This window comes from Etheostoma spectabile, unplaced genomic scaffold, assembly GCF_008692095.1.
Source record: "Etheostoma spectabile isolate EspeVRDwgs_2016 unplaced genomic scaffold, UIUC_Espe_1.0 scaffold00018250, whole genome shotgun sequence".
NCBI classification, from domain to species: domain Eukaryota; kingdom Metazoa; phylum Chordata; class Actinopteri; order Perciformes; family Percidae; genus Etheostoma; species Etheostoma spectabile.
Window position 1 is genome coordinate 265,043 of NW_022604179.1, and position 25,316 is coordinate 290,358.

The 25,316-nt window shown below is 38.6% G+C and overlaps 3 protein-coding genes and 1 long non-coding RNA gene across 4 annotated transcripts; all 4 read right to left on the bottom strand.

The window, feature by feature from the left end:
* Positions 1 to 346: 346 nt before the first annotated feature.
* LOC116679862 (thrombospondin-type laminin G domain and EAR repeat-containing protein) lies at positions 347 to 7,860 on the bottom strand. The gene is made up of 13 exons (XM_032509350.1): positions 7,507 to 7,860; positions 6,174 to 6,397; positions 5,306 to 5,667; positions 4,818 to 4,908; positions 4,548 to 4,704; positions 4,295 to 4,426; positions 4,143 to 4,213; positions 3,414 to 3,572; positions 3,105 to 3,306; positions 2,753 to 2,985; positions 1,854 to 2,032; positions 1,616 to 1,717; positions 347 to 1,383 (listed from the first exon to the last, which is right to left on the bottom strand). The coding sequence occupies exons 1-13, from the start codon at positions 7,589 to 7,591 to the stop codon at positions 1,230 to 1,232; spliced, it is 2,151 nt and encodes a 716-aa protein (XP_032365241.1). The 5' UTR covers positions 7,592 to 7,860; the 3' UTR covers positions 347 to 1,229.
* A 2,123-nt stretch (positions 7,861 to 9,983) lies between these two features.
* On the bottom strand, positions 9,984 to 13,707 carry LOC116679867 (small ubiquitin-related modifier 3). Its single transcript, XM_032509353.1, has 4 exons — positions 13,541 to 13,707; positions 12,507 to 12,635; positions 12,267 to 12,338; positions 9,984 to 12,019 (listed from the first exon to the last, which is right to left on the bottom strand). Exons 1-4 carry the CDS (start codon positions 13,559 to 13,561, stop codon positions 11,957 to 11,959), a joined length of 285 nt encoding a protein of 94 aa, XP_032365244.1. The 5' UTR covers positions 13,562 to 13,707; the 3' UTR covers positions 9,984 to 11,956.
* A 1,738-nt stretch (positions 13,708 to 15,445) lies between these two features.
* Positions 15,446 to 24,682, bottom strand: LOC116679863 (pituitary tumor-transforming gene 1 protein-interacting protein). Its single transcript, XM_032509351.1, has 8 exons — positions 24,581 to 24,682; positions 24,360 to 24,445; positions 23,462 to 23,514; positions 23,141 to 23,249; positions 20,144 to 20,246; positions 18,838 to 18,903; positions 17,564 to 17,610; positions 15,446 to 16,743 (listed from the first exon to the last, which is right to left on the bottom strand). Exons 1-8 carry the CDS (start codon positions 24,679 to 24,681, stop codon positions 16,706 to 16,708), a joined length of 603 nt encoding a protein of 200 aa, XP_032365242.1. The 5' UTR covers position 24,682; the 3' UTR covers positions 15,446 to 16,705.
* On the bottom strand, positions 20,791 to 22,802 carry LOC116679868 (uncharacterized). The gene is made up of 2 exons (XR_004329523.1): positions 22,476 to 22,802; positions 20,791 to 22,425 (listed from the first exon to the last, which is right to left on the bottom strand). It is a non-coding gene; the product is annotated as an uncharacterized LOC116679868 (long non-coding RNA).
* Positions 24,683 to 25,316: the final 634 nt, after the last annotated feature.

Genomic DNA, 25,316 nt, shown 5'->3' on the forward strand with positions numbered 1-25,316 from the left:
GTTTATAGCTATATTTTCTTTTCACAGCAAAAAGGAGCTACAAACCTTTACGAGAAGGCTAGTCTTGAAGTTATGGGGCTTGTAGTTTTCTAGAAAAAACACGTTTTACGTTTGTTCGAGGTTGGCAGTTATGTGCCCCAGGGTGCCATGCCATGTGTGTAAGCTTGCATACCAATCAAAGACCTCGCCAAGATGTTTAATTGGCCACAAAATTACATCTAACAAAATCTTGTGAACTTTTAATCCTGCAGGTTATATTTGCCACCCACCCATGTCGGCGCACTACAAGCTCTAAATGAACATAGCTGAATATTAGCCAATGCATAAACAGCTCTTGTCTTGCATGTAAACATATAAATTCTGTTTTATTGTAATGTCAATATAATATAATTATATATAATTCTTGTAATAGGTAACAATCTGTCAAAATTGTATGATAACATACATTTTAGTTGATAAAATGCCAAATATAATTCATATTAAATGGTTTTACAGAAAGATTAACATCTCACAGAGGCTGGCTTGAGCCATTTACATTTCTTTCAGACAATGCAAACAAGTATACAGATCTATTCTCATAAAAATCGTGTGCTTGTGACATTTCTGTTAAAATGAGGTACAGTAGTGGTTGACCTCTCACTGATGGTTAACGGTGTGGGGTAACTCCACAAAAAAATCTCGGAAATTTTCTCATTGCTTTATATTTGTTCTCATTTTATTAATATATTTCACTTCTGAATGATATACTTTTTATCTCCCTGCATGATGGTCTGAACTAAGTTTCAAACCGTAGGATATTCTATGTTGTAATTCTTGTGTAGACAACCTAAATCCTTTTAACAAATGTCACTTTGATAAATAGTTCTTGCCTAAAACTGTCATATTTAATTACTCTAAGAAATATCAGAATTGTTCTTCAAATACCACCATGTGCAATTTCTGTTTAATCGTAGAATGTAAAATCCTCCTCAGGTTGTTAAACAACAAACAGTAACAAAAACAATATTAAGGTCATCGTCAGGGTTACTACAGCCCTGACTGTAAGTTTAGAACAAACACAGTTGTAAGGGCACATTACTTAAACACACTCACACATTTCAAATATTATCGCAAACATGTTCTGACATGCAGTCTACGGTTCTCACACAGTAACATACAGACACTTACAAAGAATGACAACATGAACACACACACAAACGAAGCTACATGCACACTCTTTTTTTTTTTGCCTAGTAGGTTTTCAGCTTAAACACTTTGGAGAGAGGTGCTTTGGCACTGGAATAGATCAGATATGATTCTCCTTTAGAGCTGAAAAACTCCCAGTCACTGCACCCAATCGTTGGAAGCCAGTGTACAGGAACAAATCCTTCATATCCCTGCCACCTAAAAACAAACAGAGCAGAGAAATCAATTTAAGGTGTATTTGCATCAAAGGCTCCAGACACAAAATTAACTAGTTCCTTATATATCCTCAAATGTGAAAAGTGCTGGTGGGCTTTCACTAGTCTGGCTCACAGGAGGATAATAAATGTACATTACAACAACTAAGTTTGAGGGCAATCAGAATGGATCAATTATTTCACACTGGGAGGAGTGTTGTTAACAAGTTGAGTACCTGTAGAGAATGCTGTTGAGAGAGTAGGATTCCCCATTAAAGGAGTTAGCGACAACCAAATAGTATTCCTCCCCAAGGCTGAAGAACTCCCAGTCCACTGCACTGGGGAGACAGAAAGGTATGTGGTGATGGTGAGAGGTTGAAATGGCAGCAAACAACACGTCATTACACAGGAAGTCTTCTCATTGTCTGTCTGTATACGTGCACCTGGCATACGGAAGTGTTTGCACATCTGTACCTGTAGGTGACAATATCTTGGAAGCGGACAAACAGCTGTCCAATCATGTCCAGTTCGTAGATGGTGGAGTTGATGTCATATCGACTTGGTCTGTTACCATGGAATCTGTGTCCATTGGCGACAACTAAGAAGACTCTACTGCCAATCTGAAACATTTCCCAGTCTGTGGCGCAGAACGTCTAGATTGACAAAGAGAGAAACCATCCAAGGTTTTCTTGAGTAAAGTTACCTACTTCTTTGGCTATTGCTTGCTTGAACAATGACAGAGAGCTGAACAGGAAAGAAAGTAATACATGTCAAACAAGTGCCAAAATTATACATTTCCACTCTTTTGTGGATTATTTTACATGATTAATTTGCAGATGCCCCCAGGTGTTCTTAACAAGCCTAACATCCAGCTGTGGAGTTCCCCTAAATCATCTCCTCATGGTTTCTCATGTAACTATTAATGTGTCAACACTACCTCCTTAAATGTGGCTAAATTCAAATATACGATTCACTATCAGTTGCATGTCAAAGCACTGCTATCGTTCAAGCAAATCATGGGAAACCGCACATTCTATTTTTGCGCCCTGTCTTAAATGCATGGACACGCCCGTTCCTTGCTTCCCATCTCTCTTTCATTACCCTTTTATCTCTCCCCGTTTGTGTTCCCTTCCTTCTGTGCATACAGACAAGATCTCATCTAAAAGATACACATCTCACCAGAGGAAATCAAAGCCCAGGTGGAGAGAAGATGAATCATGCAGCAAAATGCTACATTGAAGAGCTATTAAGTGTAATTTACACCCTCACTCAAACACCTTCCAAATTTACCGTAGATTGGGATAGAGTTTTTTCAGGCTTTTTTTTTCAGGCCAATTCTCCATTTATTTGCCATTTTATGTTCATCCACGTACCTTAATTGTCTGAAACACCTGGAAGCTTCCATTAACCCAAACGTAGATGACTGAGTCTACAGAAGTGGTCACTCCATCAAAGGCATTTGCGACAACCAGGAAATGGTATGGTCCGACTGTGAAAAACTCCCAGTCGTAGGCCCCTGACGTCAGCAGCATCTGGTAAACCTCAAAAGACTTTGTTAACCTGTTCCATTTGTATATCACGCTGTCTATAGTGTGATTTTTATCACCTGCAAGTCAAACCAGAAAGAGAGAGAATGCCACACGTTAGATATTTATTGAATGTCATGCCAGGATTTTTGCAGGTTAACAATAACAAGTAGTGATTTGATGGATATTTAGTTTTTACCTTGTCTGTGATTGGCCACAGCAAGATAGGTTTGTCGGTTGATTTTAAAGGCCTCCCAGTCCCGTGCACAGTGGGTCTGCAGAGTCTGGAACCGCACAAACCGCTTTCTTCTTTTGCTCCACTTGTAAATAACAGAATAGTCTGTCTCGGATTTTTGAGGCTTGTCTGGCCTTCCTCCAGAGTTAGACACCACCAGATATATCTAGATCAAAGTAACAAAACACAAGGAATATCAGCTCTCCACACTCCTTTCACCAAGTGGATAAACTCTATTCATAATAACTCATCTCTTCTTTTTTTGTCATATACCTTTTTTCCCATGCTGAAGTGTCTCCAAGCCAGAGCTTCATATGTGCTGATGTTCTGGTAGAGCTGGAAACCTGTGCGGCTCCACAGATAGACCGCCGAGCCAGAGGTCGACCTATGCGCCATAGCAGCCATCAGACCTATGCCAGGTACCTGGAACACCTAAAGATTGGATGAAAAACAAAACAATGAAAAAAAAGTACTTTTTGGACAGCTAATGTATGGGTGAAGAAAATCACAAGATAAAAGTGAAAAATCAAGGCTGCACAAGATGTTTATGCTGAAAATCAAAAGTAGGATTGCACCAGAGAAAAGTATCAATCACAACCAACTAAGATTGACCAGATTCAATGTTAGGACAGCTTTCTATCTATCAAAAACCTCAAATTTGAGCAAAGGAACAAAGTGCTGTAGAACAATTGTTCCTAAGCTGTTTTGTTCTTGTGATCCATTAATACAAATCAATTTCTACTCATGACCCCTTGTCACATGATGCGTATCTTGTGTTTCATCAGACAAAAACAAAATGAAAGAATATAAAGACTGGAAAATACACTTAATTGTCTATTGTCGTATTCATCATGTGACGCAATAGCTCTATCTCGTGACCCCTAGGTTGGTAACCCCTGATCCTAAAAAACACAAGACTTCCCTAAAGATGAAATATTTTCCCTCTCTCGAGCCTTTAGATGCAACAAATGTACGATAATATTTTACAAAATGGAAGGATACCTCTACATCATGTGTCTCTGAGCTGGTAGTGAGGACCTGGTGTTCCAACAAGTAGTCTAGTCGTTTATGATCTGAGTAAAAGGAGAGGCGAGAATTGTTTTAATGTAAAACTGAGTAACAACTTGCTCATGATCGGATGGTTGGATTCTCACCCTCTAGCACGGTGATCCACACCATGCCGTTGCAGAGGTAGAGGCCTTTGCTGAGCGGATTGAACCACATCTGGCCTTGTAGAGGCTCTGAGCATGGCCGCTCCAACCCCACTGATACTTGCTCCTCTGTTTCTGACAGTTCATGATCAAAACACAAAGACAATCAAGGAGGCGAGGAAGCAAGAAAACATAAATGGCATGTCTTTTTAATCAGACTGTATCAAATGTCTTGTGAAATGTGTCTGCAAGTTACCATAAGAAGTTACGTGGTCTTCTCCCTCCCTCCCCATGACAGGCAGGTCTGAGAGAAGCGGTGGTACCGACAGAACGGCTAGTTGGGGGTGGGAAGAGGGGCAGATGTGATGGGTGGCATCCAAACCTGGCACCAAAACCAGCTGTCGCAACATACCCTGTACATGGGGCAGCAGATGTGAAGGAAAAGATTGAACTGTTTCAGAGAAAAAAGGGTGCTTTAGCAGCTTATCTCTCATGAAAGTTAGTAATAACAAAATAGGAATCTTACTGAATACAAGCCTTTCCATCTTCCCCTACTACCAATGTGGAATCTCGATCCCTGAATGTTGAGGTCTGAGGGGAATGGCCTGGAGGGAACACTGTTTGCCATAGAAAAAACTATATTGATTAATTATTATTTCTAATAGCTGAAGTAAGGTGTTTTCCTTCTATGAATGAACATGCAGCATCTGTAATTAAAGTAGTCTATTCTGTTTGTAGGACTAAGATGGGAATAGTATTACATAGGCACCATATGGGAGCTGATATTCCTCCCCTGTGTGCCAGAGGCAGTTTCCACTAAAAAACATCTATCACATACTGTCAGGACACTGTGATATGACTGCCGGGCTTGAGCAGATTTGGAGCAGTGCCATTGTATTGTGGTGAAGGATCTACTATCCCTCAAGGGAATTCAGAGGCAACAGGAAGAGAGGATGGTGGGAGACAGACCCACCCAGTAAACAGAGAAAAACAAGTAAGAAAATATGAACTTACATTTCCAGGGATGAACTGCAGTCCACCGTGAGCCTGACGTGATGACTACCGACGACTAAAACCAGAGTGTGCCACTGGTTGTCAGCCAGCCGGTCGCCTCGAAACACCCAACGCTCTACCCCCCCTCTGTGACTTCTAAAAAGGAAGTGCAGATGTTTTCTCGAGAGCCTCAGTCCCAGGATGACCCGTCCATGTTCCTCATTACTCGTGACTCGCCTCTCCCTATGTTGCTCTTCTCCACTGACACCCCTCTCTTTATTCCTTTGCAAAATGTTCCCTTTTTCCCTCTCCTCTTCCTTTTTCCCCACTCTTTTTTTCTCTACTTTTTTTGGCTCCATTAACGAAAAGATGTATTCATTTCTCTGAAAAGCAAATGGGGAGAACCACTTAGACACACTGTACAGTATGGCAAGGGTGAAAAGTAAAAAAGTATATTTACTCAAGTACTGTACCTAAGTACAGTTTTAAACAATGATAAATTGATTATTCGAGAAAATAATCTGCAGATTAATCACTGATGAAAATAGTTGTAAGCTGCAACCCTATACTTTCAATTGCATTTTTTTTTCTTCTCCACTACGTTTCAGAGGAGAAATGTACACTTCAAATCAATGCATGTATTTAACAGTCATAGCTACCGGTCACTTTTCAGATTAATAGATTAAAAACTTTTAATGAGTTTATAAAGTACAGTGCATTGTTACAATCACGTCCACAGCCACAATGCTGCATAGACTGCATGGACTTTTACTTGTAACAGAGTCTTTTGTCACTCTGGTATGGGTACTTTCACTTAAGTAAAAATCAGAGTACTTCTTCAACCAGTGGCATTCAGTACTGGGTGTTTCTGATAAATGTGAATGCTCACCTTAGGCGCAATGCTACTGACTTTTAATGTCAGAACAATGGAGAATTCTTTAGGGAAGAGGTCGCAGTTCACCAGCAGCTGGGAAGAAGGAAAGCTCATGGAGCTATGAGGGCTTGAGAAATGCACGCCCCTCGCTCCTCCAGCCTGCTTCATGTGCACCCCTGGTACGAGTTTGGAGGTGTCCCTCTCGAGGACAAAAGACAGAAGATCCAGGGGGGGGAAATCTGCAGACAATAAGCAAATAAAGAGGTCAGGGAGGTTGGGATCCCCATCAATTTATCTGCTACTCAAATTATGTTTCACTTAAGATTTTTCTACAGGTTTCAAAAAGTGATACATAGGCATTGGTGGAATCAGAGTAAGCACTGTATTTACAGTCGAGGTACTTACACTTGTTTTTTCATGCAAAATCTCTGGTTTCACTTTGGGCTCTGGGTAATTGTGACAAACAAATCTCACAATGTTCTGTATTTTTACAAACCAAACGATTCATAGAGAAAATGGAAAAGCAGATAAATCTATTTTAAATAATCGTGAGTTACAGGGCATATACAGTAAAAAGCTGCTTACCCAGTAAGCACTTACTTAATCAGTAATAGAATCTGATGACATGACACTTTGTGTATGTTTACCTTTAATACTTTAAGTAGATTTTCCTGATTATAAGTACAACATTTTCAATGCAGGGCTTTTTCTTGGAGTACTTTTACAGTGTGGTGGTAGTAGTACCTTCACTTGAGTAAAGGATCTGAACACTTCTTCTACCACTGACAAAGTAGTCACAAGCAGACACAGCTTTGTTTTAAGGGGACATACGTTAAAAAGGTTCGGTACAACTGCTATAAACTAATAAATAAATTAATGTGGGAGTCCCTGACCCCCCTTGGTGTGTGAGAAATAGCCCCAGGTGGAAGTGAAGCTACAGGAGGTTTTAGGAGGGGTTGTTATTTAAAAAAAGAAAGCGAATAATAGAAGATAATTGCTCTGGAATTGATGAGGCATCGGATAAACATGCATCCTGCTCGTCCTGATATTCTGATGTACGTATATTGTGGAATCCTAACCGCATCCTATGTCTGTACTTGTGTGTGGATATTAATTTAAGTTAATATTCTAGCAATACTGCACACACACCCACCCACTGTACTGTAAGCAGACATAGACAGTTGGAATTATCCAAAAGAATTTTAGCTGGAGGGGTTTCCCGGGTTTTTAGATGAACCCATAAACCATCCCACTGAACAAATCATTAACTGAACATCAGATGTGTTGAAGTAAGCTGAGGTAATGGAGAGGAAAGCTGAGGTTAAAATAGAATAAAATGGTACTATACCTGTGCAGCGTCTCCATGTGTCTGCGGTGGTGCCAATGGCCCTTAACCCCAGGAGAAGGAAGTGCATAAATATGAGCGATGTCATCCCAAAAAGCCTGTTTGATTCAGTTGGCAGTTGGTCCGAATGTCTCCATTTCAAAGGTTTTTCTCTGTGTTGCTCCTTTTGTCTCTATCTTAAGTGACAATACACACCGGGCAACTGTGTGTTCTTCATATTGATCCAAGTGAGTCTTCAGAACCAAAGTAAAATGTCTAGCCAACAAACCTTCTTTAAAGTCATCAAAGGCTAAGCAAGCTACCTAAGATTCACAAAGAGCAGAAAAATAAACCCAGAGCATCTGGGCTCGGAGACGAATCCATTCATCTGTGCGGAGAATCCTGCACCTGCAGCTCCCTTTAAACACCACAGACATGCAAATCACTAACCAGCCTGTCACTCATCCTCCCTCAACTGCCTCTGATGACACAGATCTGCCAGAGGGGTTAGCTGCCGCTGCTGCTGCTGTATGTGTGTGCATGCTTGTATATGACCCACTGACTGACTGACAGACCAGCAGAACATTTTAATGTAATAGTATGAAAACAATTCTGTCAAAAGAAAAATTCCTCCAGACATGTATTACACGAAAGGGGCCTCAACAGACATAACAAAATTAAAAGGCAAGCTAAAAACAATGTGACCTTTGGTCCACTAATAATGGATAGATGGGTATGAGCTGAGCTATTATCATATTAGCTGTTCTCCCATAGTTTATTACCTGATAAACCGAGGTATGTGCATAAACCCAGCTATTAAAGTCTCAAACCAGGATGTTTTCCTAAAAGATCTACACATATTGCTTGAAGTCTCAATAATAAAACATAATACTTTTATTACATTATTTAACCTGCTTGGGGTTTTGTACATATTACTTATCTTTTATATTATACTTGTTGTACGTGTATTTTCAATTGCTCTGTATGTCTGCCAGAATTGACAATAAAGTTGACATGACATGACTTGTAAAGCATAGGAATTTGACTCTTAAATACAAAGTTACTTAAATACAAAATGTTGATGGTCACCCAACATATTAATAGCATTATAAAGTCTATTTGACCCTGGTTTGTTGGTTACTAGGTGCTCATGTAATAATCAGTGTGTTTTGAGAGACGTCGGCATCTCGGCTTGTGTCTGATCTCTCTGAATCCTCTCATCCACCGACCGGCACATTTACAAGGCAAATGCACTCTGTCTCTCTTCTTCTCGCCCACATTAAGATCGTAGACTACACACAGATCAGGATAAAAGATATCAACTATCTCCCCTCTATTCATTCGTTAATCTTTCTTCCTTCCAGGCATGGAGTTTCAGAAGGCCCTGTTTGAATGCAGAAAAGTACATGTACATTGTCCACTCGTGCACATGCTTTTCCTTATTCCTGCTTTGACTCATCGACTGTTGCTGTCAGTCTTATCACTGTTCCAGTTGTACTGAATAGCCTAACCATTCACTCAGTGTGTCAGATGAGATCTAAGGTTCTAAATCAGGCCAAATTATCATACATCAGCATATCTTTTTATAGCCTGTTGCATTCAATCTAGGGTTCCTTTGTCTCTTTAAGTGAAATCTAAAGTTTTTGGTTCAGAAATAAGTTATTTTAACTTTTGTTTAAATCCAGTGCTATTCTTCAATTTTATGCAGAACTCCTTTATTGCTTTTATTACTTACTTATGTCCCGCATGCCCATGTTTCATATCAGTTTAAGTGTGTTATGTGGATGTTGTTTTATGACATAATTAAACCAAACCAGACACAAAATATGACTATCATAGCTCACTGGCACCACCTAGCTGTTGATTTTCCTCAAGCCACGCAATGTTTAAATCTCAAGTACTTGGGCATACATTTTTAGCAGACTGGGCCTCAGTGGGAATCAAAACCCTGTTTTGCATAATGGTCCACATGCCAACTATTTATAATTCAATGACAGCCATGCGCTGACAAGTGACAAAGTGTACAGTACAGCAGCCAACAGTGAGGCTAAATGATTGCATTTAAAAAGGCTTCATAGATAAATATATATATATTTTTTTTTTTTTATAGAAGCACATCAAGGGACGGTCATTTAATTTAGGCTATAAATGATGCATTATTTGGTTTTGAGTCAGAATCCTATTAAATGATTAAAATATATTGCCATTCATTTATTACCTGCGCTGTAAAGGCATGGAAGGAGCTTTCAGAGGATGTCGTGCAGGCTCCTTCAGTTAACTCTTAAAATAGATTGGATAAATACCGGTCAACTGGTCAATTTTCTCATTTTAAAGCTGCCTGGTGATTTTTTGTATTATAAACAAGTATACAGTGGTTTTATTTTTTTTGAAAGAAAGAAGAACCATCCTATCCCCAGTGATAATTGTAAGCTTAAAATAAACATTTTAGTTTTCATTTTTTTTGAATACACAAATACAAAATGATACATGCGACAGAAAAATCTGAGTACCAAACTATATTTATTGTATACAGTAGTAAAAGACCACAAATAATGTACAAATCAGTAGAAACAAATAACATGACAAGAAGTGGGCCCCGTTCTTTGTACATTACATGGCTTAGCTTGTTTGTTAGCCAGCTCAAAAGATTTTTGTCCAGCTAACTCGGTTCTTTAAATGGAAGTGAAGGCTGTCTTGATAACTGTGCTCTTATTTTGTGAGACAGGAAAGCTAAAACCAAGATTGCTACTTGTGATTAGCTTGTGCAGAGGCACGTCCTATATAGAGTGATCACACGCAGATTTAGCACATCTCTGTACCAGTTTTGTCAAATGCTTGTTGTCAATGGCTGTGTGAGGGATGAGAGTTGGGTAGTAAATAAAATGTAGTTATATATTCATTGGGGCCCAAATAAACAGTAGTGAATATTTGACACAGCAGATAGCAGTACAGATAAAACTGTTTTAAACATTTGTCAAATATTTAAATGTATTGGTTTTTATTTATATAGCCAATTGCAACTGCAGCTCATGTTGCATCTTTAGTAAATCAATTTGTCTAAACAGGAGTTTATAATACGCCAAACAAGTTACTTTTTAAAATGACATTGCTTTTATTTTGTTGTTTCATGACTGCTTAACTCAAACCCTGTTCAGTTATGACAATAATCAATGAGCGCCTCTAAAGAAAGATGTAGCCCTGTCTGAAAATTAAAATTGTGAAAACGGTTTACTACTTGCTTCAACAACAAACATTTTAATCCTGACCCAACTGAAATCTCCAAGCTTACGTTAGGCCATTATCTGCATACAAAGAACGGGGCCCTGTGGGTACAGAACACTTATCTCAAACTCTTTTGGTTGGCCTCCCTGACCTCCCGATATGCAACAAATTGCATGCATCATTCTCTGAACTTTAAAATATTGGAGACACTTAACACCACTTGGTATAAATCTTCACTGTTGGCAAAACTGCAGTCAGGAAGACACCAACCAACTCCAACCAAAAGAGAAATTATATTTCCCTCCCCTAAATAGGAATTTGTCTGGATGAGCGAATAAAAGTCTGTACTACAGATACCCACAGAGAACCTTTCTTAATAAGTAGATATGAAAGAGGAAGCAAATAATGAAATACAAACTCCCTTAAAATGTGACAGTTTTGACCTTTCAGTTTGCTTTTAGAGAGATCAAAGTACATCAAATATGAAACAGAAGTTCGGTCTTTGGAGTATTGGAAAAGCCACACAACTTTTATCTAATATCCATTCTGATACTTCTGTACTGGAAAATCAACAAGACCCCTGGGTGTTAATACTTAAAGAATAAACAAACAAAAAAAAATACAAAAACATTGCAGAACTCCTTAGCAAAAGCACCTAAAATGCAGAGAATTAAAATACCTTTTTGACAGAGGAGCAGGAGTCACCGTTCAGACAAAAAACACATGAAAGCAAAGTGAAATGGAAGGCGGGTGTGTATTAAGTTCAGATAGTGCTTCCATTTCAAAACATTTTCATGCCCACTGACTGTGACCCCGGGCACAAACTTGGGGAGCATCGCATTCAACCCCGATGGATGAAAACCGTGACAAACTACTGGATACTATGCTTTCACTGGAGAGTGAATGAGAAGCACTGACAAACCAGGAACAGCTGTGACGTGCTGTTGGTCCAATCACAGCATGCGGTACCAGGAGGAAATGTTGTCCTGATTGGCCAGCAGAGAAACTGTTGACACGCACAAAAGTTCAGTCCTGGCTGAGACGGTACATAAACAGCTGAGGAGCCCCCTCTCCCCATACAACTGACGAAAAACCATGACAGACATCTTTAAACTGAAGAAATAATAATAATAATAATAATAATAATAATATAATAATAATAATAGGCTGAGAGGAGCGATGGGGAGGGGAGGGACAGTAAAGGTGGCTGAGGGCGTGGTCTGAGGGTGGCCGTCAATGAGGTGGGGAGGGCTTAGCAGTGCCCGCCTGTCTGCTGCTGGAAAACATCTATGGTGTCTTCATCTTCCATCTCCAGCTGAAAGGAGCAGAGGGAAAGAGATTCCAGTTAGTGGATATGAACAATAATTGAACAGGTAAAAAAATGTAAAACAAAACTATGATTTAAAACTATTCAGAGAGGCAGAATATCTAAATTGTGGAGTCAATGTTAAACAAAAGTCTCCAATAGTGACAGGCTTTTCGAATGTGTTACCGTCAAGTATAAAGATCATTTCTGCAATGTTTAAAGAGAATATACTGGTGACTAGAGCATAACATCTTACCTGTGCAGGTGTATCCGTCTCATTGATAGGCTGGCCATCAAACCTGAACCTGATCTGCCTTATTGCGAGACCCTGCAGGAACAACAACAGACATGAGGATGTGTAAAGGACTTTGTTGTGAAGTGTACAACTAATGGGGTGGCTGCCTGATGTGTTGCAGCAAATCACAAATAATTGTATGCTGTTGGGAGTTGTTAGAGAGGAAGACATTTTAAATCAGTCACTGGGCTTTCAGCTCACCTGTCGGTCACAGTACGCCTTCATTAGTTTGCTGAGCGGTGTGTGTCTTTTGATTTTGAACTGGACCACCGACCCATCTTGCCCTGCAACCTTAAGGTTGATGTGATCGTTCTCAGTCTTTACTCCCTCCTGCAGAGACAACCATGTTTAACATCATGTAAACCAGCAGGTTACAAGTTAAAGATACCACAGACATTACAATCAGGAGCTTACACGAGAGTCAACAGATACACTACAAAAAATAGAGACGTAGCTATGTCAGTAACGTAAACGTTGCCAGACTTCAAGCTTATATAGCCTGCTTAGAAGACATTTCACGATATAAACACGATGTGTGGTAAAGGAATGTTGTTACATTGTTTCGTAGACATATTTTAACCAAAACAAACTTACATTGAGCAAAATAATGCAGGCAGCTAAATAGGTTACAATAGTATGTTGCTTCAGTCACAGATGCTAACGTTAGCATGATTAGCTCAGGGCTAGGTGGTTGGCACGACAGCCCTTTAAGACCGATTCTGAGTTTAGCTTCCGGCTAACGCTGCTAGCAATTTTGTTCTGCTGTGCTGAGGCAAAACAAGCACTGCCACATTTAAAACAACTCGAACAGCACGGCTATGTTACTTTAGGTTTTATATGCGTACGTTACCTCACCTCCATTAGCGCTTTTTTGTTGCTGCTGCAGTAGCGGCATTTGCGGCTTTGCGGACATAGCGTGGTCCCGTTTCGACAAAGAAAAAATCCGCAAATGACAATCATTGTAGTTGACATTTTTGCTCACAATCGTTGTGACTCTAGATAGCGGGACGGAATACCTCATATTTACATCTACAGAGCCGTGTGTAAGCGCATGTGAATGTAAATATTGATGTACATTGTGCGTGAACTCATTCATTTGCGAAACAAACACTGCGCCGATTCAGAGAAACGTGCAAACCAGGCCATTTTAGATTGCACATCTGAGAAATGGTTTGGCAGGAGCTCGACTCAGCAATCACTAAACATCTACAGCTCTTTAAACCTTTATATCTTACCTTTGGCTTTTCCTCTGACATCCTGGCTGTATTTTTGTGTGCGGGATTTCAAAATAATCGGTTAATTGAGCTATATTTGTCTTTGTGCCGCCTTCTGTCCTCTCTTTTCCTCCGCTCTCGGGTGCGCGCTTTGGATCGAAGTTACAAATCAACGATTGGCTCTGAGAGGACCACGTGACTACTAAACCGCGGGAGCGCGGACACGTGAGCGCGCACCTGGGCAAAATACTCGAGCACGCGAAGTAAAGAACCTATGAAGGTAATACTCGTACACTAGCATGTATTTGTAAAACTGTTTATTCACACACATTACATTCAGCTTTATTAATTAGCAGTAATGTTTACGAAAATTATATTACCTGATTTATATTTTAGCCCAACATCTTAACTTGAACTATAGGGTGTGGGGCCTAAGAATTGTATTGCAATGACATGACAAATGACGACATGACTAATAAATAACTTTGAACCTTGAACCTTGTATGTGTGTATATATTTCACACACACACACACACACACACACACACACACACACACACACACACACATATGAATGACATTGATCTATTTTATTTTATTGATTTGCTTGTACAACATACTTTTCACATTTCAATCTAAAATTCCCTTATGGCTTTGAAAATTGCATCATCACCCACAGAACTGAGAGAGAGAGAGAGAGAGAGAGAGAGAGAGAGAATTACCTGATACACCAGCAAAAATAGGAAGTTTTAAACATGTCGTTTTTTCTTCAGAATGTTATTGGCACAGGTAGTTTTAACAACTTGAATTCCTTTCCCATGTTACTGACTGCATTGTGCCATTTTAACAGGTCTTGAATTGAGAACTAAGAATAAATACAAGGCACACACGTACATGGTAAGAGACTAATCTTTTTCAGGTTTACATTTTGAAATAGAAGGGTATAAAAAGTAAAGGTAAAGTATTTAAAAACATCTTTTGATGCTTTTTTCTTTTACAATTTAACCACAGACCTCTAACAAGTGATAACTCTGAGACAACCCTTTGCCTTTCTCATTTCTGAGATGTAACACAAAAATACTGCAACATCATTAATCAGCTGCATCCATTTTGTTTTCCATACCTTAATACTGTTAATTGTTTCTGTTGTTATTTCTGAATGTTTAGTGACCTTATAGTATTTACAGCAAAAAAGATTGATTGGACAACCTTGTAGAATACCTCTATCATCTTAAAGCTTTTGTGCCATGTGGTATTTTGAAATAACAATTACAGTTATTATAATCCCTGTTTTAGTTGCAGTAAAGTATTATCGAAAACCAAACAAATGAAATGTTTTGCATTAATAATCATATATCATATTAGCACATTAAAATGTACTGACTCCAACTAGTATTTGACAATAAAAACAAAACTTTTCTTTCAGAAATGTAAATATTAATGCCAACAGTACAGAGTTACATTTGCCATCACTGTGGTGGGTCACCACTAGAACTTGTTAATTGTCTTTGGTAATATCAATCACCTCTTTACAAAAATATGATTCAGCAATGTCAAATATTTTGGAAAATTCACTAGCACATTATTGCCGGCTGATTTATTATTAGAGTTCTTTCATTTCATATTTGATCTATGCTAAGGATAAATTCTGACATAAATGATCAGTATTTGGCCTAAAATGGGACAAGATATAAAAAAAATCTACATCATCCATCATCACACAGCAGGTGTCAGCCTTCAGCCTCCAAAGTGTTGTCAGCATTTAAACTTTCCCAAGTGATGCATTGTGTACGAGAGCCATTACAGTTTTAATCAATTTACTTTCACTTTTTTTATAGCTCAAAATACTAAATATGAAGCAAATGTTGTGTAAAAGTGCAATACAGGCATAGTAGAAACAACAAAAGTCCAGCACCACTGAAGGAATTATGAATTACAAATCTTTTATTGGGCTTTTGTTTTTATGCAGGATATACAGGTGAATTTAGGCAGACATTCAACTTAAGGTAATGATTACTTACAAATTCTGGATGCAAGGGTGAAGATTAAATTTTGACCAAACATAATACCTTAAAAACAATTTCTGTCAGTGGAACATACAGCAGGTACAATAAACATGGCCTCCTACATTCAGAATAGGAATATGTCAATTTAAAATCACGCAAAGTACAAAAATAGGTTATCATTTCTTAAGTATATCTCTAAATCAGCAGCAACACAAAGGAGCAAAATGGATCATATCTGAAATTGTGCATATCGTCGCTCTCGGGCGAAAAACTTGTATGTCCAAAACTGTTGCTTTTTTAGGAAATGAAGAAAAAGGCTAAATTCAAAATATTTTTTTGAGCTATTTAACTTTTGACAAAGTCGGACAAAATTGCCTCGCCACTGTTTAAATATTTGTGAAACACACATACGAAAAAGGCCAATAGCATTGATTTATGAAAAGAAATTCAAATGATGAAACATGGAGATAGGAGGTTACACTGCTACAATATGCAGAAAGAATTAAGAATTAAACAGCAACCAAACTGGATTCTTTCTATTCTGTACGATTACCTCAAGAGTTAGGCGGAATTTCATTTCTCTATCTTACCCCTTCCCCTTCCCATTAGTTTTGCGCGTTAATGTGAGTGTAAGGGCTGTCCCAATACCCCTTTTGATCGAGGGGTAGGGCTAAGGGGAAGGGCGACATACCCCTTATTTTCAAGCCAAGCCGTGAGCTTACTTAAAAGTAAGAGGTCGCCGGAATACACTGTGCAGCCGGCAACAATGGCTGCCAGATCAACCAGACGGACCCATAAAGGTAAGTATTTTTGGCTTAAATAATTGATTAAAAACATTACAGTCTAGTCTCTAACAACTAGCAAGTAGACTGATGCTATATGAGCCACAGGATTGACTATTATAGTCTTGAAGAACATTTCTGCCTATTCTAGTGTCCATTCTAGCCTTTGGATACAGCCTCTTATGTCATCACATCATATACAACATTCCTGTTGGCTGGAAGAAGCCAGATGAGACTGCCTTAACCAAACTACTGTCACCTTTCTCAAATTGTCTTAAGTTATAGTCTACATTAATTTACACATCTCCTTTTCACAACCACTAGACAGGATGTTGATGGGTGGTTGTGTGAGAAAAAAAAAAAATGGTCGTGTTGTAAATCTCAGTTTACAGATCCTCTCATGCAAATTTGGAATATGGATTTTGCCCACTTAGACCTGGAGAAAAATAACAAAATCAGTAAAGTCGTGCATTGATTGAAAATTGTAGTGTGAGATGTTGAGGCATACGTGAAGGCCTACTTGTTTTCTTGCTGAAAGTTAGAGGAGAGGATCCGCATCCTCATGTCTGTCAGGTAACTATGAAGCTTTACCACCAGCAGCTGGTTAGCTTTACTTAGCTTAAAGACTGGAAACAAGGGGAAACAGCCAGCCTGGCTCTGTCTGAAGGAAATAAAATCTAAAGTTCACTGAGGAGTTATACTGCACTTGTATAAATCCAAAACCAAAGTGTAAAAACAACATTTTTTAGGGACGCTGTAAGGTTGCAAGGCAACCAGAGGAGACTCCAGGAAGTTACTTCACTTGACAAAGAAATCTGATACTTAACTTCCTGTAACATGAAGTTTTCACCCTTTGTTTTATGTACTGATAAAACAAACTAAATATAATGTCTTTGGCTTTAGAACAGCTGGTAGGTGGATTTTGTTACTTTTGGAAAGAGCCAAGCTTGCTGTTTCCTTCTGTTTCCAAACTTAGGGCTAACACAAAGCTAACCGGCGGTAGCTTCATGCTGTATTTACTGTACAAACATGAGAGTTGTATCACTCTTCTCATCTAACCTTGGGCAAAAAAGCAAATAAGCAAATTTTCCTAAATGTTTTTTTTAACAACCTCTGTCAAGTGTAAACCAGAAAAAGATTTTAAAGTTTTTAAAGCCTACATTAAGCATTTACAAAACAGAGAAACACATCTGCACTATGTTGGTATTTATATGAAAAAGACAGAAAAAGGGATGTTATCGAGTGAGAGAGCTCACCATATTTCTTCCGGATTTCTTCATGTCTCTGTTTCATTTCTGTTCTCCTATAGGGACAAAACATTGTCTTCTGAGCAACACAATGACTATACAATAATATTTTTCACATTCCTAAAACATTCCTTATGTGGCCACCAAACCAGTTTGGGCTGGTAACCTTGTGACGTAGGCAGTATGTTATAAAGGAAAACACTGATATGGATCAGGACCAACAATGTAACCGGGACACCTGGCGTGTCCACTGTCCTGTGGGTTGTAAACGATGAGAATCTCCCACACTGAGACAGAGACCAGATGAGAGCTGTAACAAGAGAAATGTTGAAATGCACTCTAAGATGCACTCTAAGACGCACCCTAAGATGCACCCTTCTTTGTCCCTCATGCCATCAGACTATACAACTCCTCACTAGGGGGGAGGAGGAAATAGGGCAGAGAGGACAATACATACCTACATACATACATACATACATACATACATACATACATACATACATACATACATACATACATGCACACCTGGACTTAAATTCACACCTGGTCACTTTATCACTTTAACACTGGACTCAACACTGACACTTTAATAATTATTTATGGTCTTTTCTTTGTTTATTTGACGAATGTTCTTATTGTTGTTATTTTTATTATTGTTATTTTGTTGTCTTTATACTGTCTTTTTTATCTCTTTTTTATTTCTTTTTCTTGCTAAAACTGCTGCTGGAACTTTCAATTTCCTCGCGGGAGTCATCCCAAAAGGATTAATAAAGAGAAGTCTAAGTCTAAGATGTGCATAGACCCAGGCCCTGTCAACCCTGGTTGGCTGGATTCTGACTGTGTACGTGGAAACATTAACATGGGACCACAGTATAGCAGGAAATAAATTTCAGCAGCATTACCTTTACCTTTACTTTTTTTTATACCCTTCTATTTCAAAGCAGTGTGAGTTGTTTTTGTTCATGAGGGAGATAGCTCTGTGGGAAGAAACTGTTCTTGTGTCGTTGATAAACCTGTAAATCGTCCGCGATGGGAGAGCTTGGAGAAGATGGTGGCGTTAGAGAGAGAGGGGGGTCGGATTGTGTTTAACAGTTTAGTTAAGATGCAGCGTGACAATCAGACTGAAATGCTTTAATGTCTCTTGAAACATCTTTGTGCACAGGGGAGCCACTGGTGGTAAACTATAGATAGAGATGCATCATATACACTCACAAAAGAAGAAACCAAGTCAGGCTTGGAAACTGTGTTACACCCTAAATGATTCACAGAACAATATTTCTCACCTTTCTTCCTGCTTGGTTTTCGTCTTATTGACCTGTTTCTGAATCTTGGCCTCCGACCTCTTGGATCTGACACACAAACACAAGACCAAAGTGTGGTTATGATTAAAAAAAGATGTGGCCATATTATCTTCACGATTAGAATAAAATCTCCCCACATAGTTCACACGTAACAGAAATCAAATCATAACATTACCTTGTGATAAATTTAGCTCCAGACTTATATGAAGGAAGTCATGAGAGATTAACAAAGGCAGTCATCCAACAGTAAGTTCTTACTTTGGCCTTAACACACCAAACCCATACTTTACCACCTGTGACAATAAGTGTGTGTGTGTGTACCTGAACCTAACCAGTTCTAACCAAACATAACCACAGTCATTTTTGTAGTTACAGTATACCTAAACATAACTATTTGTAACTTTGATCTCTGACAGGCCACGGATACAACTAGAAGGGCACTCAGAGAGCACAGGCCTCCGCCAAGGCATGCCCTATCTCTCAACGTACGACTTTCCCAGCTGGGAACTTGTTTTTTCCGATTATTCCAACACTGCATGAATGCAACACAAATGTCTTATCTTGCAATGTTAACAAAAGTGAAACATAATTTGTGTATCCGCCCTGTGATTTGAAACCGCTCCAAAATGTGTTCTTCTTTAGCCATCTTTTTTTCAGTGCTTATGGTGTCGTACAACCAAGGCGTGTGTCACATATCCAGAGTTCTAATGTGCTCTTCTTTAGCCCATGCTACACCCCATATCCCCCATATCCCATATCATCATGCAGACTTATTTCCAAGTATAATCCACCCAGGAGATGCTACTGTCCCCATTCCACTGACTAAAGAGGCTGTGTGATGCCTATGTTGATAATGTGATTGGATTAGATATGCATAGAAACATAAATGAACAGCGTGAGTGGTAGAGATGGGTTCAGGGGTTAACTTCCAAAACCAAGAAAACCTCATACCCAGCACAGAACCTGATAAACATCTTAATAGTTTTACTATAGATACATTGTTTCTTCTTACGATTTTGAAAGAATTCTTATTTAAATACAATTGCTGTTATAGTTATTGTATGTGTGTACTGTATATTACTTTATTCATGCCTAATGTCTAATGCCAAATGCTAGAAAAGAGACATGTTACAGTAAATAGTCATTTAGCAACAAGACATAAGTATTGTCCAAGTTTTCCTTTCTACTTAAAGTTAATGATATAAGTTCTCTATGAATATAGTTGAAAATTCCTTTCAGCATCAGTCATATCGAGCAATAAGGGTTGTTTAGCTCACTGCACACTTACCCAAAGTTCTCACACTTGCAGCAGCAGAACAGGCAGACCAGGAAGGCGATGATGATAATTCCTCCGAGCACTGCCAAGGTGATTATCAATGTCTGGAAATTCACTACAGACCAAGACAGAGAAACACGATGACAAAGTTAAGAGGGAATCCACAGTCAAAAACCTACCTTCATGATAGAAAAAATACGTATTGTACCTTTTCTTTTCTTGCTTTTTCCCCTGACATGAATCACTGTAATCGTTCTATTTTTTCTACGTATTTTGCAAGGTGAATACAACTGATCTTAACCACTTGTAATGTTGCTTGATTGAAATGTTATTTTTTAGACTGGAGACATTAAGGTCAGTCTAGTGAAAGACATACGTATAAGTCCTGGATTCTGCTTTCAGAAGTAAAAGGAAATATGTGAAGTAAAATGTGAATCAAAAGTTTAACAGAAGAATGTTTAATTATATTCTGTGTTAATGTGTAAGCAGCATTTTGCTGCAGTCTGACCTCAATGTGCTTGCCAAGGCTCATGGATATTAACCATATGAAGCACCATAAATGTGTCTCTTAAATATATTGGATTGTATTAGACCAATGATCTTCAACAGGGGGTCTTGGGCCCAAATTACTATTTGATCATTTTTCAGAACGTTTTTTGTTCATTATTTTTTATTGAAATGTCTCAAAAATATACATTAAGATGAATCCAACATATTATTGGCAAAGATAAATCAGCTTACTGGTTTATAGGTAAGCTAGCAACTGAGGTAGCCATCCACGGATACAGTTAAGCTTAAGTATTCACCGTGCCACATGTATTAAAGCATGATGTATAACTATATGAATGTCTGCAATTCATTTAATAGTTTAGTATTGATGCAGGGTTCAAACTTCAGGAAATCCACTAGCCAAATGCTAGTTGAATATGCAAGTGGCTGGTATATTTGCTTCATTCATTAGCCAAAAAGCAATGGCAATCTATTAAGTGGCTGGTAAAATTTAAACATTCACTGGGCATTTGGCTGGCGGACGAAAAAGTTAATTTTGAACCCTGATTGTATGCACCATAAAAAGCTATGTGTAAAGGCTTTGGGCCACCCTACACATTATTGTAGGCCCAGTTTACTATACAACTTAATTTTATACAATACTGTATTAGTAGGTGGTCCTTGTTTTGTCTCTTTTTCAGCTCCAGGTCTTTAGCCTAAAGACGTTAAGGACCCTTGCATTTGTCCATTGTGAGCAATGTCTCACTATTGTACTTGCACTATATATTTTTCCAAATATAACTGCTCCACATATAAATAAAGTATATATCTTAGCATATTCATATCGCACTGTAATGTGTATAACATGTTCTGGTAACACTTTATAATAGCCATCATTACTAGATGGTAAATTGATGATTATTCCTAACACTTTAAGTGTTACTAGTTGGTTTGTAAACCGTCTATAACCGTCTATAGTGGTTATCAAGTGGTTATAAAGTTGCAAAAGAGGACTAGTTGCAAAAGTTACCTTGTTAAAAAGTTATACTATACTATAGTTACATATATATATGTAACTTGAGCAAGGCCCTTAACCTCCAAACACTCCAGTGGAGCTGCTCAGTGGCCAGCAGATCAGACTGTGGTTGTACTGGGCAGCTTCCAGGTATGATTGTGTAACTGTGTGAATGTAATCAGGGCGTTCCTGCAAAAGGTTAAATATACCGACACTTTAACTTTTCTGTGTAAATTGCATGTATGTAAGCATATCTCTCAGAGCAAGGAAAGCTGGCTCTGTTGTGGGCGCATCACTTTAATATCAGATAAAAAAAAGGACCCTGCTCAACAATTTTGGACAATGTCATCCACTCCACAGCACTACAACAAGGCAGAAGAGCATGATCAGCTTAAGACTACGCACACCGCCCAACACAACTGACAGACTGAGAAAGACATTTGTCCCCAGGGCCATACAACTGTAAATTGCTTCACAAAAGGGCCTCTCCTCCACCTCCACCACTTCCATTACCTTCTATAACAACAACAATAACAATAGTTATTTACTGACTGTCCACTGGCCCACTGTTTACAGCTTACACTGTTTACAGGCGATATTAGCCCATGTACAACCCCTCCCTCCCACCTTCACCCAGCCTAGACTGAGTAATACTTGAACCCTCTTACTTCAAACCTCTAATATCGACTGTTGATTTGTGTCTATCCTATTATCTAATTTATTCCCTTATAATGCCAATATGTAACGCTGTCTTTTGTTTTACTTTATCCTTGCACTGCTATAGTTTTTTCTCTTATATTGTTGATGTTTAATGCTGGTTTCTAGACTTTATCCTTGCACTATTGGACTTATTTGCACTTCCACCATGACACACACTTTCATAGAGCACCTTAGCTTACCATGCATACTGAATTACAGGGTCAGTCCCTGCCCTGTCACTGCAAGCATCTCATGCTTATACATTCCTTAGTCCATTCATGTGGATTTGTATTTAGTATCTTTTCTTTTATTGTCCATATTATTCATGTGGATTTGTTTTTATCATCCTGTTTATGACGTATATGTGTGTAATGTCTTTAAGCTATGGGGACCTTAAATTTCCCCTTGGAGATCAATAAAGTATCTATCTATCTATCTATCTATCTATCTCTATCTTACAGCCATCGGAGAAGAGCTGAAATGATTAGTCAATTAATTTATAAGTTGATTAACAGAAAATTCAGCAACTATTATTTTTAAATGGATTAATTATTGAATTCATTTACAAAAGCAAAGACACTGCTTTACTGCTTTTTCTATTTTATATCATTTTAAATTGTTATGGGTTCCCTTAACCTTACGTAACCCATCAGACAAATAAGTGAGTAACCTATTACCAACCTATTACCATTGGCAATTCTGTTTACCTTGCCCTGAGCAGCACAAGCTTTTGTCTTCTTTAAAATGTATATTTGAGTATACGTAGAAAAAAGTTTGATTGTATGTGTTGTGTGTTGCTCTCTTACTCCAGCAGAGCCCCCAGCGGGCTTCATTCAGTGGACAGAGGGCATGGGGTGGAAGGATGGTCCTCCCTGGATATGTGACACACGCCTTGGTTGTTTGACACCACAAGCACTGTAAAAAAAATACAAAAGCACATACTTACCTCTTTATTATTTGAACAAAGAATGAATTGTTAGATACTTCGGGCAATTGTAGCATGCACACACGGTTATTACGCATCAAACCAGTCTAACAGGTGTGGAGGTGAAGGGGGAGCCACACACACACACACACACACACACACACACACATACACACAAAAGATTTTCTTCCCCAGGACTTACCGTCACATTGCTCAGACATTCCTCGCAGCTTGTCCCGTTCTTTGCCTCACACACTGTAGGGGGGAAAAGTCTGGTTAGTTGAAACAACCAAAATAATCTACAGAAAGTAAATAAAGGAGTAAACTCTGTCAACATGATGGTGGAGGTACAAACGTGTTTGCCCCAGTAGAGAAATTCCTCTAATATTAGCTGAAAATATGAGAAACAGATTAAAGGAGGCCTGTGCTCACTGTGGTTTTGGTAACTACTGCTAATCCTCCTGGGACATTTTCCAAGGAGACACGGCACAGTAAACACACAAGAAGGCTTCTGACCAGTTATGTTATTATTATCAGCACAGTGCACAAGACAAGAGCTGGGTTTGTCTAAAATTGGTTTCTGTAAAATTGAGGTGTAAACAAAAGTCTCATTCTCATGTGGTTGGTTTGTTAGTGGCTACTCCTGCTGGTTTCTTCCTCAAACAAAAAAACCTGAGGGGGGGTTGTGAACTGAAAACTCGTTGTTCCTGCTGAGAGGTTTCAACAATACACAAAGATATGTTACTGGCAGAAGCACAATTATATCAATGCAATCACTGATAATCTTGTTTTCATGTGTCTCTTATAAGCGGAAACATAGCCTCTACTTTTCGTAATCATTTTATGAGAAATACAAACAATGGAAGCTCAATTAAAGATTTTGGTTGCTTATTGTCCTGTTCTATTTCCACTGTTCAACAGAAAGTGTAAGACCCAAGAGAACTATGAAAAATGATTTGCCAAAGAAAAGCCTCAATAAATCAGGTGTGGACTTGCATCAGTTACTTTTTACCTGAGACCTCGTAAAAATAACGAAGCAGCTAAAGGCGATTAAATCAAATGGAGAGCACAGATCAGCCATTAATGATTCTTCCTCCTACCTATGCCAGGTGAGGAAGACTGAGCGACAACTGTCGCCAAACCGAAGAGAAGTAGGAGAGCAGTCCGTGAATCCATCGCCACACCACTGCGAAAAGAGAATTCCAGATTCTTGTTGCGATTAATGTTATTCTTCAAAATTTTTGTCCGAGAAGATTTGAAAAACCCGTGAGAGCAAAAACAGGAAACGTTTTGGTTGCTCAAACTCGAGAAGTGAACTTACCCGAGAAGGAGCCAAACGCCGAATCCTGACGCACACTCGTTACGCACCAACGACGCAACGACAAAGGAGAGGAATGCGTGTGTGTGCGCCACTGTGTGCATGTTTTCCTTGGATGCTGTAGTACTCTTCTTCAATTCTAAGCAGCATTTTACTCATTTTGCTAGTTTTAACACCTTATAGCCTATATAGTCAGGTAGTGAGTTCATAAGATTTGTGACTTTTCTCTAACCTTTGCTCTTTTTTGTGTGAAATAAGGTTAGTGAATCATTTGAAATTAATGCTGCTGTTGCTTTCTGAAATGTAGTGGAAGTCTAAAGTAGTATAATTTGGAAATATAAATGGAGTACCTCAAAATTGTACTTAAGTAGCTACAGTGCTTAAATACATTCCCTTAGTTACTTTCTACCACTGTTTGTGTGTTCAAATAAATTCGCAAAGACAACATAAAATAGAGGACAATAATTCCAATAATTTATTAAAGCATAATTTTGTAAAGCCAGTTACAAATAATAAAGAACAACACACATATCTCTCTCTCTTTCTCTTTTCTTTTTGTATAACAAGCACAATGTTTTACTATAATGTTAATGATGATAATAGGCATAACATAAGATAAGAATGGGCCCCACTCTGGCCGCCTGCGGCTGATAACAGGACCCTTTGTGATGAAGTTGCCCTGAACTGATTTGCAATCAGAAATCTAACTTCAATTTATTGTTCTCTTTTTAGCAAAAGA